This window comes from Micropterus salmoides, unplaced genomic scaffold (assembly GCF_014851395.1).
Source record: "Micropterus salmoides isolate LMB-PRFRI ecotype aquatic unplaced genomic scaffold, ASM1485139v1 Ms_hic_scaffold_15, whole genome shotgun sequence".
Classification (NCBI taxonomy): domain Eukaryota; kingdom Metazoa; phylum Chordata; class Actinopteri; order Centrarchiformes; family Centrarchidae; genus Micropterus; species Micropterus salmoides.
In genome coordinates this window covers 3,935,969-3,949,389 of record NW_024040596.1, presented here as the reverse complement: position 1 = coordinate 3,949,389, position 13,421 = coordinate 3,935,969, and the positions used below count along the sequence as shown (strand labels likewise).

The 13,421-nt window shown below is 40.2% G+C and overlaps 1 protein-coding gene across 4 annotated transcripts in view; it reads left to right on the top strand.

The window, feature by feature from the left end:
• gulp1a (GULP PTB domain containing engulfment adaptor 1a) overlaps nt 1-13,149 on the top strand; it is a 78,902-nt gene extending 65,753 nt beyond the window's left edge. For 3 of the 4 annotated variants that reach the window (XM_038720073.1, XM_038720069.1, XM_038720070.1), the window contains 9 exons: nt 1,658-1,729; nt 5,953-6,051; nt 6,195-6,332; nt 6,533-6,649; nt 7,821-7,907; nt 8,784-9,014; nt 9,223-9,361; nt 9,535-9,629; nt 12,323-13,149. In XM_038720073.1, coding sequence (XP_038576001.1) covers nt 1,658-1,729; nt 5,953-6,051; nt 6,195-6,332; nt 6,533-6,649; nt 7,821-7,907; nt 8,784-9,014; nt 9,223-9,361; nt 9,535-9,629; nt 12,323-12,394 — 1,050 coding nt within the window. In that variant the 3' untranslated portion in view covers nt 12,395-13,149. The remainder of the gene's footprint in view (nt 1-1,657; nt 1,730-5,952; nt 6,052-6,194; nt 6,333-6,532; nt 6,650-7,820; nt 7,908-8,783; nt 9,015-9,222; nt 9,362-9,534; nt 9,630-12,322) is intronic. The other variant, XM_038720072.1, reaches the window with a different exon arrangement.
• The last annotated feature ends 272 nt before the right edge of the window (nt 13,150-13,421 follow it).

The window sequence follows — 13,421 nt, the reverse complement described above, 5'->3', positions numbered from 1 at the left end:
GTCTGCAAGGGTGTAGAATTAGATGGACACACAGCGACCACTGTCCCCAGGAAGGATTTTTGATTGTTTTGATGTGCAGAAAGTTTTGAACATGAGCAGAAAACTTGCTGAAACACAGGAGCTATTAAAGTCCTGGGGTTTATAAATGAATTCATTTATCACTGAGGTGAATAGGTGCCACGTGGGTATTTAAAGGACCCGAAGACGCCAACTTTATACGTGTCCCCTCCAATTTTGATATGAAACTTACGGCCTTGGTGTTCTGTGTGCATATTGAGTTTGGTTTTTGCATTTGAGGGTGCACAGTCCCTCGTAAGCTAAAGGGTGAACTCTCACTGTGTGGAATGAAGGACAGGAGTGGTTCGTTTTCCAGCTGCGTGCACCAGTTGATGGATGAGCCTCCGAGCTTGGTTTACCTTGTGAAACCTCCCCAGTCGTAGCCCAGAATGCACTGGTCAGGAACAAGTGCTTCTCCATTCTATTCTGGGCGTCTGTCAGCGGCTCTCTCAGACATGTCCTTAAGTAGGTGTAGAGTACATTTGTCACAGCGGTGCAGGGAGCTGACACTTTTGTATAAAGCCTCAATCTGTTTTCTGGCTCTCTGATGATTGCCATTGTTGTGTTGTTTCTCCTGCTTCATTAAGAAATGTGGAAAAAAGTCCCATGTTGACACTGGTCGTTCTTTATAATTAAAATAAAAACTCCTCTAATTGAACACCGAGCTTCACAAAATGTCAGTTCAAATTTCAGTTCAAAGCTGCCAACTTCATTAAATGCCCTGAACAACAGTGTGCTGGACAGACAACCATTCCATAAAAAGTATACACAGGGACAATTCATCTGCAAGCTGCAAAAGTAAACGGACATTAGCAAAGGCCAGTCATGGAAAGCTGTACGCAGATTATGTTGTGTCAGAAAGACAGTCCATGTCTGTCTGAGCCATTTGCTGTATTCCAGAGGGAGACATTGTTATTTTGTTTTTCCCCAACCTTTAAGGGGCTGACATCAGTGTTTATGAAGTCTGATATTGGAACAGGCTACACACATTAAGCTCAGGAGGCACTGAAGCAGTGTGTGTGACTGGAACAATTACTGCTGCTGCCGCCAGATGGAAAACACGATGTCCAGGCACAAAGGTTAATGGCTCCATCTGTTGGAGAGTGGCAGAAGTGCTGCTCTTGTGTGTGTGTGTGTGTGTGTGTGTGTGTGTGTGCGCACTTGTGTACATGCATCCCTCAAATGCTTTGTACCATAGCAAATGAAATGGTAGAAGATGGTAAATGAACGTCTCTGAAAGAGGTGAGGAGGAATAATTTAATACAGATGTTATCTACATTCAGTTGAACTTAAGAATAAGAAATACCCGATTACATTTGCTCAAATGTCACATGTGATTGGCGTGCTAATATAAAGGGGTTAATTCTTTAAGCAGATAGAAGTCTGCTGTCCTACAGTTTATGACCAAATTCCATGGTTTGATTTATGAAATACTTGTTTTTCAGGTCCATTGAAAGCATGCTTCTGTCATTTCTATCTTCTCTTTGTTACCTTTATTTGCCATTTATTGCACCAAACACTTCCATATGTGCATTATTCTATAAGTTTTTGTTGTGTTACTGTCATATCATAGATGTATGCCTTTTTGTTCTCTTTCCAGTTCCTTGGAAACACAGAGGTTGAAGCCCCAAAAGGCACAGAGGTTGTAAAGGATGCAGTCAGAAAGCTAAAGGTAAATCCAGTCCTCAGAATAAGCTGTAGCCTAAAGGATAGGAAAGCGTTCTTGAGTTGACCGGATTGGATAGGAGACTCAGAAGCAGGGGAGGTGGGACTGAGTTACCGTCATCAGTTACCAGCAAGGTGCCCTTTCTCAGCTCCCGAGTGTGGATGCCTCTAACTGCTGGATACACACAGCAGTCAACCTTCCCCGGGTAGATTAGTATCTTTATCAGTCATGAAACCTGTTGTTTCTTACCCTGACTATAACATTTCGTCTTGAATAATATAACATTTTTACTTAATGAGTCACTTTATTAGCACACAGGTACTTTAATATACACTGAACTCAGTGACACATCATAAAGACTCTTGACACTTAATATTCTCCACCAGTGGTTCCTAGTATGAAATTAGATCATCTAATTCGTCACTGCCGCCTACATTTGCATATAAATGGGGGGAAAATTGATTTCTTGAAACAATATAAGCCTTTAATACTAAATTACACTGTTAGCATCGATTAAAGCTGCATATATAAACACTGGTTTAAATCACTACGTGTAATGTGCAAGGCTTGTAGTAACTAACACAGAATTATCACCAACTCTGCAGCTCATCTCAGCTCTACACAGTATTTCAGTCTCCTTGAACTTGTTGTTTTAGGGTTTGGCTCACAGGTTCCTCTCACAGAAACCGTCTTGCATTGTTTGCACTACTAATGTTTCATGTAGATGCACTGCCACAAAGTTTCGGTGTACCCACATTTTTCACAGCACCGTTAGCACCATAACAGTATATTATAACGTTCTATCATTTCCCATACCAACAACCACACACACCTTAGTTCTCACAACAGCGCCAATCAGTGGCGAGGAACCGCCAATGTACAGTACCGCGTCATCAATGCTGGTGGTTACCCCAACTTGCACCTCACAAAAAATTTAACAACACGTTGCGGCGAGCAGAGCACAAGAACTGTGATCGGTCAGCTTGGTAACATCGCATTTTCTCCAAGCTTCCAGGACGTTTTGAAGCCAGTTTTCCTAGCGGCCAAAAACGCAGCTGTAAAGCAGTGGATGCTTTCTTTATCACAACCGTCACAAAATGACTCATTTCACTATCAGAGTTTGATCCATTCTGTCGATAACATTTTGAAAGTTTAAAAGAGCTGCACAGTTATTGTTTTACAGGGCTAAACCAGTTACAACGCAGTGGAACATAGAAACGGTGTAATTGCAGAGCAACACAGACACCAGCACAGCATAAATGCGAGGGTACGTGCGTTGCCAACGCCATAGCGTATAAATCTAGCGCTCCTCCTTTTGCTTTTGATTGGCTCGCACCTTCTTCCACAGGTGAGTTTTGGGGAAAGTACAGACAGAGATAAGGACGACAAAAAATTGTCCAGCGAAATGTTTGGTCCATTGGTGCGACCAAAAATTTTATTTGTCTCCGTGGACAGATTTTTGGTCACACGCCGGAGCTTACAGAGATCAGGTTGCCAGAAACAGAACTTGCTGATGTTGCTCTGTGTCTGCTAGATTTGTGAATAGGCAAGCACGCTTGGAACCTCGATATACCAGGCAGGAGGTACGGGTAGAACTTTTCCCCAATGGAAAACCAAAGAAGGCGAGTAGAGTCGGGGCGAGTTGAGCTGGTACCGTGCAGTGGAAAAGGGAGTTTAGTGACCAACTCTACTTTCAGCTCTGCTTTTGTTTCCACCAGCTCCTGAGGGAAATATCAGCTTCTTTAGCAGTTAAATGTTCCATCAAGTTCACCATCTACTCGCTAACTTGTCTGTCTGCTATATAGTGCTGGACAGATGGGTTTTTTCAGAGCTTTTGCTGAAAACAGCCTGCTGCTTCTAGAAACAATGCTAATGAGGCCGGTGAGACCAAAACAATGAGCTGAAAGACGATTAATATAAGAATATTGACTCCAGCAGCTTTAATATTTAATTCTCAATTGTTTTTTCCTACATAAATCAGGTCCTTAGTGACTAAGGACTAGTGATTAAGCCATGCAGTAAAATCAATTGCTTATAAACTTTACTTATCATTACAATAGCAAACGCACAATAAAACATATATGTTTGCCATTTATAAAGCCTGTTATCTTACACATAGGCTAGTGTAACTGTCTAACCCAAATTAGTCACACATATTCATAAATCAGTCACTAGCCTGTGGTCATTGCAGCATGGTTGTGTGCATGTTGCAATGTCCATGAGTTGTAACCAAACTAGCCTTTATGCAGGGAACAGCCACAGCCCGGACCACTTTTCCTTTCTCACAGCTTCTTGGTAACGTGGCTTCCCCCTGCTGCCTGCTGGCCTGTCCTCTGTCTTCTCCTGCCAAGAGTTGAATCTGTGAGGCCACTCGGAGGGGAGGACTGTTTTTCCCAAACCCATAGCTCTATTGTTACATTACATTTGATCTTGAAAGCCGGTTTTAGGACAGGCTTAGTTATCTTTTCAAAGACTCTGTAAGGGAAACGATGGTTGGTAGTTGAAAAATGAGAACTGAGAGACAGCCCTGGAAGGCATGTGCCCATGATTTAGGTAAAATACTGTAGTCTCATATCAGTTAGAATATAAATGCTTGTGTTTTAATTCAAGTAAGATAAATCTCACGCACTTACTATTCTCTCTCCCGGTCTGTTCGTGTTCGTGTCTGCATATGAATGAATATATGATTTTACTGTAAGCTTTTAAGTGTCAGAATGTTAGAAGCTGTAAAAATAATCTTATTGCCACACACACTCACACACACGCACACACACACACTGTCTTCACAGGGTTCCACATTAAAAAGTGAAATCAGACAAACATCTTATTTCATTTTCATGGCTATAGTTTAGGATAATATTAGATACTTCCTCAACATTTAACTCATAATAGGTCATGATAGTATGTATTATCTTACATGTAATGACACAGTGTCTTCACTTTCTTTTTAACACACATTTTCATTGATTATTGATTGAAAGTCATTGCCAAGTCCTGTAAGTATTTATGTCCATTGGCAACATAACTGAATGTTTTTCGCAGTGCTTAAAAGAGTGGCCATTTGGAAAAATCACAGATTTGTAATACTTTGTTAAACAAGAGCCCAAACAATATACTGATTTTAGAGGGGAAAAATTCACAGATTAAACATTTTGTTTAAACTGGGCATTTTTAAGATGACCTTTTTTAAAATCTAGTGATAACAGTTCATTTGAACTGATAATACAGAGGCTTTTTTGTATATTTTTGTATCTTAAAAGTAAGAAGCAATGTGTGAGCAGACATTAGCGAGTAGGCTATGTCACTACCTTTGCAAAAAACTCCTTGACCGCGCATTCACTGCGTCATGCATGCAGTATACATGTGCTAGAGTTAAAAAAGGCAACAAAATCAAGTTAAAAATAAGTGAACTAACAGCACTGACCCTACTAATCTACACAGTTAGACTGAATTGCTAGCCGTGGATCAACCTCATGGCATGCAGGTGGTTTGGCTTTGGAAAGACTGACGTTGCTCGGAAGACGTTAACCTGCAAGCTCATGGCTATAGCTACATATGACGTGTTTGATGTCAGTAATACTTGCACTGGAGGTTTCAGTGTTTTATATTGTTTTTACTTGAATGCTTCAGATTTAAATAAATAAGACCTGTTTCCATTAATGTCATTAGTAAGAAACACTTAACATCCTATTAACTAGAACTAAGCTTGTGCAGCTTGTTAGACTTTTACAAACACATTATGCCAAATACTGTCTAATTATTGTTATTGACAAAATCCCAGAAAATATCCTAATATCATTTTTTGGCACTTCTCTGATTAGTTATCAGCTGTGATCAACCCTCAGTTCTAATACTAGTACTAGTACTCCCTGATCAGCACCAATCAGCAGATCGACAAAGTTAGCGAGGAGCAGAGCAATTAGCAGCTGTGAATGTTGGACTTAGATATGCCAAAAATGTATTTCAAATAAATGCTAATGTTGCTTTGTGTCTGCAAAAGGTGCAAAATAGGTACTTGATTGCTAGCACATTTCTCAACACAACAACTTTTTGAGAGGACATTGTTGTGTTTTCTGCTTGTTCTGCTTTTATGGGTTATGTTTTTGAAAAGATTTGGAGCTAAGCTTCTAGTTGTACTGCTGTGCGTCATTATCATGTGTTTTTTGTTCCTTATAAATATCAGGGAGAACTGATCAAACGTTTCTGTTTGTGATTTCCCTCACTGGCAGTTTCAGAGACATATCAAGAAGTCAGAGGGACAGAAGACCCCCAAAGTAGAATTGCAGATCTCCATTTACGGCGTGAAGATACTAGATCTAAAGACAAAAGTGAGTCCAGATGTTTGAATTTTGTTATTCAGCAGGGGCACCTGGAGGGATGCTGACGACAAACACCACGTAAAGAAAGACATGATTGGTAGTCAACATTCATGAAGTCAGTACATAATGAATGCATTGTGTTTGTTTTCTAGGATGTACAGCATAACTGTCAGTTACACAGGATATCCTTCTGTGCAGACGACAAAACAGATAAAAGGATATTTACTTTTATCTGCAAAGACTCGGAGTCCAACAAACACCTCTGCTATGTGTTTGACAGTGAAAAGTGTGTAAGTGTCTCCTGCTTCTTTTCTTTGAACATGACGTGATTTTACAGAATGTAGAATTATCGTGTGCGTTTTATATTTTGACGCTGTGTCATTTGGATGGATATTTTGACATTATGTAGTCAAACCTCAGGGATTAATTTAACTCTAAATAAGCTGTAGTGACATGCAACATGAGCAAGTCTTTGCTCCCCCTGCTGCAGGCAGAAGAGATAACTCTAACCATCGGTCAGGCCTTCGACTTGGCCTACAAGAAGTTCCTGGAGTCCGGAGGTAAAGACGTGGAAACCAGGAAACAGATTGGGAGCCTTCAGAAAAGAGTAGGTCTCACGTCCAGTTGATTCAACTCGCTTGCTCTCACACAGACTTTAATTTACTTTGAAAACTTGTACCACCATGCTGACACATTAATATTTTCATTAATTAATGAATAGCTTGCTTCTATTGATTTTTGTAAATCATTCAGCGGGGACAATTAAGCTGTGTTGATGAAAATGGCAGTAATGAATATTAATGATAGCAAGCTCTGTTGTTACAGACCCAATCTGCAATTGAATTATTCTGCACCCTGCTGAAACTGTGGAGCTTTCCTATTGGTCTGGTTTAAATGGTGATTAATTAAAACATTTGTATGAATTATATGAGTCACAGGATGTGGTGGCTAAACACCAGTGGATATGGACTAAAATGCATTTGGAATAATTATTATTTGGTGTTTAAGCTACTTGAAAAAGCTTAAAGACTTATTTTCCACATAAAACGTGGTAGACTGGTCATTTAATGAGACACGGATCTACATTCGTTGTACATTCACACACAGTCTTTAATATTTTTGGATTTTTACATCAATGGACAATTTGTTTCTGTATTTAATTTCATCAGAAGCAGACATTCCCATCAGCTGTTTAATTTATTTACTGTATCACAGTATTAATATTGCAGTATAAAATAACATATTGTCCAGTGACAACCATGTTTCTACAAAATGTGGGTATTTTGAAATTTTCAATAAAATAATCAAATATTAAGCGTTCCTTTGTAGGTTGGGACTGTTCTCCTACTAACAAACCATTTAAAATCCCAATGCATTAGATAATGTAAATCACAAAAAAACTGGAGACAGACCTGTTTCATGAGACAGTGTTTGGATTTGTGTTGATATTCAGTTTCTTAGAGAAATTGTGCCCACCTCAGCTTAAAGCAGCAATCAATAAATCAAATGCTCACAACAACAAACAAAACAATACCTGTGGCTGTGTGCTGTAATGAGCACAGCTGGTCTACCTGCCTGTCTACCTGTGCGCACTCTGCCCGTGCATTCACTGTGCATGGACATGTGCTTTGGGGGAGTCGGATGAGAATTTCTCTAAAGCTGAGCAGTTAATTTGGGGTTTTCATACTTGATGTTTCAGTACGAGATGCCATTCTGCAGTCCACGCTTTCATTCGCCGTGGCTTCTAAAATGACCGAACTGATGTTGTTTTTATGCAGATTCAAGAACTGGAAACAGAAAACTCGGAGCTCAAGCAGCAGCTTCAAGATCTTGAAGAACAGCTGATGATAGCTCATGTCCCACCAGTAAGGACAAACTGCACGACACTCACCTCTTCAGTTTAGAGACTAAAGAATAAAATTGATACAGTCTACATAAAATTTTCTGAATTAACTGACTAATATGTGCTACATAGTACAGTACATACCTAAACATTAGCCGCCATAAGTCACTGGTCGTACACGGTACAAGGAAGATTGATTTTATGATTTAACCAGATGAAGTTTTAGTTCCCTATATGCTACTCACCAAAAGCAAATGTTATATAAAAACATGATATACATCGGATGGGTGATGAATAACAAGTCCTAGAAATAAAGCCAGACCATGTAAGTGTGTAGCAGCTAAACCCCTGAGTGTACTGACTTTAACAAGGGTACATTTTATAGCTTATGAATATAACTTTTTATTTCTAAGACTAAGATTATTAGTCACATAGTCTCACTTTAACTGCAGTGTCTGCAGACAAACTTAACAGCTTACCAATGTTACGTGACTCTCACATCATTTTGGGATTCAAATGTTCCACATCAGCCAAAAGTGCACAACCAAGACCATCTTTTAATTACGAAAGTTGATCAAATGTGGGGCATAAGGGTTAAGCTTACGGGATTTTTAAGTGCAGCTTGGTTTGTTGATATTGCTCCTGTGATTAAATGCACCGCAAGCTCGGAATGACCAAACCTACCTGGATGCAGTCAGTGGGGGTCGACGCTGTGTCTGACGCAAAGCAATTACACACCTGATTGGTCTGATGAGGAATGTGATACATTAATTGAGCCGAATGCCATTACTGGCCAAGTGACAGCCTCCTGCAAATGCAACTACCCACACCTCTCCTACTCTACAAGACTGAATAATTTTCTCCCTCTGGTCATTTTCTGTCTGCGATCTTTTCTTAGCCGCTGCACATTAACGCAGCTAATGAAGCGTACATGCTGCAGAGGCCCTCCTCTCTCTTCTGGTGTCACAGCATCAAGTCGCTCTCCTGTCTGGAAATCTCCTCTGTCACGCTCACTCCTATGAGCTCGCCGGAGTCCAACTTGTCCGCCGGGCTACTAACTCCTCCGCCTGCCAAACCCGCTCTCCTTCCTCCTAAGCCTACCGAGGGATGCAGCATCCCACGGCCTCGCGTAAACACCTTACGCTTTTTCTGTCTTTCTGCTCTGTGTGTTGTCACTGTCCCTAAGGCTGAGGTATCTCTGGCTTTTGTCTCTCTTTCACTTTTTGCTGCTTCTTCTCTTGCTTTTCTATAAACAAAGTACAAACATGTTGTTTGCCTATGTCCGAGCTTACACAAGTCTGACCTTGGCTTAATTATTTCCGTGACTTGACTCACAGGCAGGGAGTATCTCCACGAAGCTACAGTCTACAGATGTTTTCGACATGGTTCCCTTCTCCCCTGTGACACCGCTGGTCCCCACACTGTCCAGCAACGGCTGTCCACCACCCCCACCGACCACATTACCACCAGATATAAGTGAGTAGCTACTGCGCGACTTCCTCATCATAACACATACGGGTTTTAATTAGTTCTCCAGCTGACGAAAAATAAAATCTGCAGTTAAAAATACACTTGGTTTTTGTTTAAATATTTGTAGATTAAATCGCTGTCTGATGAAGCTGTTGTTCATCTGCTGTCTGTGTTTGTAGGGAAAGACCTGTTTGGCGCTGAGCCGTTTGATCCGTTCACCTGCGGGGCAGCTGACTTCCCTCCAGATATTCAGTCAAAGCTGGATGAGATGCAGGTGAGCGCCTGTCTGTGTCTGATCCCTCCACATTTAGTTTAAAAGACCTACAACGGAGGCTGGTTCAGCTGTGAAACCCAGCTCCCCAGTCTGTCTCATTATCAGTATCAGCACTTTGAAGATTCAAATTGCCTCTTGCTTAAATGAAGAAAGGCTTTGTGCATCATGCTGAATCATTTCTGGGCAGTTTTGGTCCTAAAGGGTCTGCTGTGGACTGCAAGAGAGCTCCAGTCCCCCATTTATTAAAATGATTAATGTTAAAATAGAAGAAGTTTGTCATACTGTTGTGCATAGAGCAGTAAAACAAGCAGATGTGAGGGATTACCCAATTCTGTATTCCTGTTTAGTTGTTTCTGGAAAAGCTGAGCACAGTGAGATTTCAATGTAATCTTCAGCTGACTCAGTGGTGAATATGTCTCACTTCTTCATTTATATATCAGGGACATGAAACCGGATACACATTCGTTTCAAAATACATTAATAAAAAGTCACTCAGTTATGTTTTCATGATCCATTATGCATTTCAATGGAGTGAAAACAAGTGAAAGTGGCCTAATATGTTTTTATGTAATTGTATATTTGGTCTGGTGAAGCAATAAATTCTTAACATTTTATTCACTATTCAGAAATAACAGACAGCTGATGATCTTGGCTTATCCGGAATAACATGCCATTAGCTTCTGCTGTGTCATTGCTGGCTCGGTGATTCTCAAACTGTGGGGCGGGTGTCTCTGTGGGCGGCGCAGAGAGGAAAAATGTCGAAGGCAACTTAAGCTGGATGATCTAATTCCTGCGGTCAGAACAGACAAATAAGGGTTGTCAAGATTTCTGTTATCATGATTTATTTGGACACAAAACAACATGCATGAGATCTTGACAGATGATGCTCATCAACCAAATACGTCAGTCAAAGTTGAAGTCGGGGAAAATGTGACAAATGTTCCCACCTCGCTCTCCGGCTCTCTCAGAGTGGGGCGTGTCAGCTTTCTCTCTTTTGGCAGCTTGGGCTTAATTTGCTCAACAGGAACTCAGGGTGAGGTGAATGGAATTAGGCAGCTCATGTCCACGGTAATATAATTCCAGTGAAATTACATTCAACAGGACTTGTTTTGTTGCACCTTTAAAACACTTAAAGCAACGTCAGCTTTAAAACGGAAGTTCTGCTGCCTTAAATACGTGAGTTCACTACATTAAACGAGTCTCATGAGTTTTATAATGTAAATTGGACTAACGCAAGTTCACTGAGCCTCACATGTGAAAACCTCATTGGCAGTCAGTCAGTAGCGCTCGCCGTTTGCTTGTTGAGGCTGCTCCTGTTGGACCCACTTTCTACCAGAGTTGGTACAAAGGCAGCAAGTGATGAAGGGGCCTCATCATGGCTGGCATTGTTTCTGTTATTAGTTGGGTTTCTGTCCAACATGTATTGACGGACACGTGTGTTCTTCACGTACAGTAAAGCTTGTCTGGGAGCTCTTTAGACACTTACTGTGAACACTCAGCAGTGAATTCAACTCATCATTTGAAGTCAGAAGACTTCACGTTCTAAAAATAAAACTTTTAAGGTGACCTGACTTGAAATATAAATTAAAAAATACATAAAAGTACATATTTACATACGTTTTTTAATAGAAGATTAGTTGATTCCACTAAATGTCGTTATGATGTTTACAGTGTACTTTTCCCCCAATATTGTTGATTATGGTTGATTCATATGGTTGAGGGCAATTCAGTGGGTTAAAGTGGGATCAGGAAGTACAAATATGAAGCATTTTTCTCTGCTTCCAAAGGCGGAATGAGAAATTGTTTGCGAAGCACTGCTGTAGCTTCAGTTGGTATGGATGCCATATCCACAGCAATCCGTCATTCTCTGTGGGTCTGTGAAAAGCGCGCAATTATAAGGTTTTGAATTACTGTATAATTAGAAAAAATGACTTCTGGAGCTGAAAATCAGCTGCAACTTCTGTGATTCTTCCTGCAGAATAACTGCTGAGCAAGCACTGAGTTTTAGCAGGGAATTGCCAATAGGAGGCACTGTTGCACTGACACACTTTAGTGCCCTAAAACGTTTCCTTCAATGTCTTCTTAATTACTAACAACTGAATTCACCTCTTGTCCTCTCCACTTGTAGCGTCAGAGATGGTTTGTACTCTTTGCTCTGATCTAGCTTCCGTCTGTGTCGTGACTCTGGCTGTGTCTTTGTCTTGCATGCGCTAACCCTGTGTGATGTAACTTCTTCATCTTCCCTGAAATGTTTTCCTTCCCTTTAGCAGAAATGTTGTGTTGTCTTTAGTTAGCAGTTTGTTTCTCAGCTCTCTTGCTCTGTAGTTGATGAGCTGCTGGGAGTTTGCTTTAGTGAAAACCAATGTCACACTGATGCAATTATGTATTTATAGAAGAGAGTGCATTAAAACAATTACAAGTAAACATAAAATTCATTTGATATGAACGAGTTTCACCGTGCTTCTCCCATCAAGGTGCATGCCGTCTTTCTACCTGAGTTTATGATCTTGCACATAACGCATGTTCAGCATTTCATTCTCTTTTACCTTCAGAGCTTTATAGTCTTTTTCTCCATTGGCTCTAATGTAAACATTATTCTGACTTCCTGTTTATCGGTAAATGTCATCTCACAGAGGCCATGTCGGTGTACACGGTCACTAAAGGTCACAGCTGTTCTCTGGCTTTTCTTCCAGGAGGGGTTCAAAATGGGACTAACCTTAGAGGGCACCATCTTCTCTCTGGACCCGCTAGACAGCCGCTGCTGATGCCAAGAAGATGCTCTTTGTCCCGTACTTTAAACTCGTTTGTATGAAGAAGTGCCAAAATCCACTCCACGGTTGAGTCAAGATGTCACAGTTTTCATCTTGAGGTTTATATGCATTTGCATTTAGATTAGATTGGTTTTTCGATATTTCAAGGTAAACTCAGATCCATTGTAGAAAAGAACTATTTTTGTAACAAAAAACAAACATATGGAAGGAGTAGTTTTGAGGTCCTTTGCTTGTACAGGCAATGAGAGATGTAAATAGTTGAATATGTCCAATGGTACACAGAATTTTCCGAGACAGTTTGTGTGTATATGTACCAGATGAATTCTGTATTGTTAACACATTCCTGTGTATGCCACAAGCTGGAGAAGAAAAAAAATGGAATCTGTATCATTAACACAGCTTGTCCATAACATCACATAGCTTATTTTACTCAGCATTCATTCACACATTATGTAGTTAATTAATCCAGTCAGACTATTTTTTTTATAATTACTGACTTTTCCACCTTTTGTTTTTGACAATGACTTCTTGTTGTTTGTTGTTTTTTTTTTATTCACAGGGTTGAATTTCCATTTCAGTATTTACGTGCCATATTTTTGTCATCATTGTAGTCTCCTCTTTTCTTGCACCAGAAGGCACTTTTGTTGGACAGCCTCTGTCCTATATACAGTACTATTCCCTTTATTTTCCTTTTTGGTTGCATTGACTTTGCTGTTACAGTTATTAAAGATAATTTTAATGCAAAAAAATGCTACTAATTAACTCTCATTTATTATTTGCGTGACTTTTTGGAGCTGCTGTGTATAGTTTTTGTGTTTGAAATGATTTTTTCCTTCACAACGCCAGCATTGCTTTTTATGGATATATAGCTCGACAGCCATTTTGTTCATTGTTCCCAGAGGATGAGTGCTGTTTGCTCTGGCGCCACCAGCAGGTCAATGCTTCCACTTGTTCAGTGAAATAGCTTAATATCTACTGGATGGATTGGCTCAACATTTTGTTCGCACATTCTTGGTTCCCA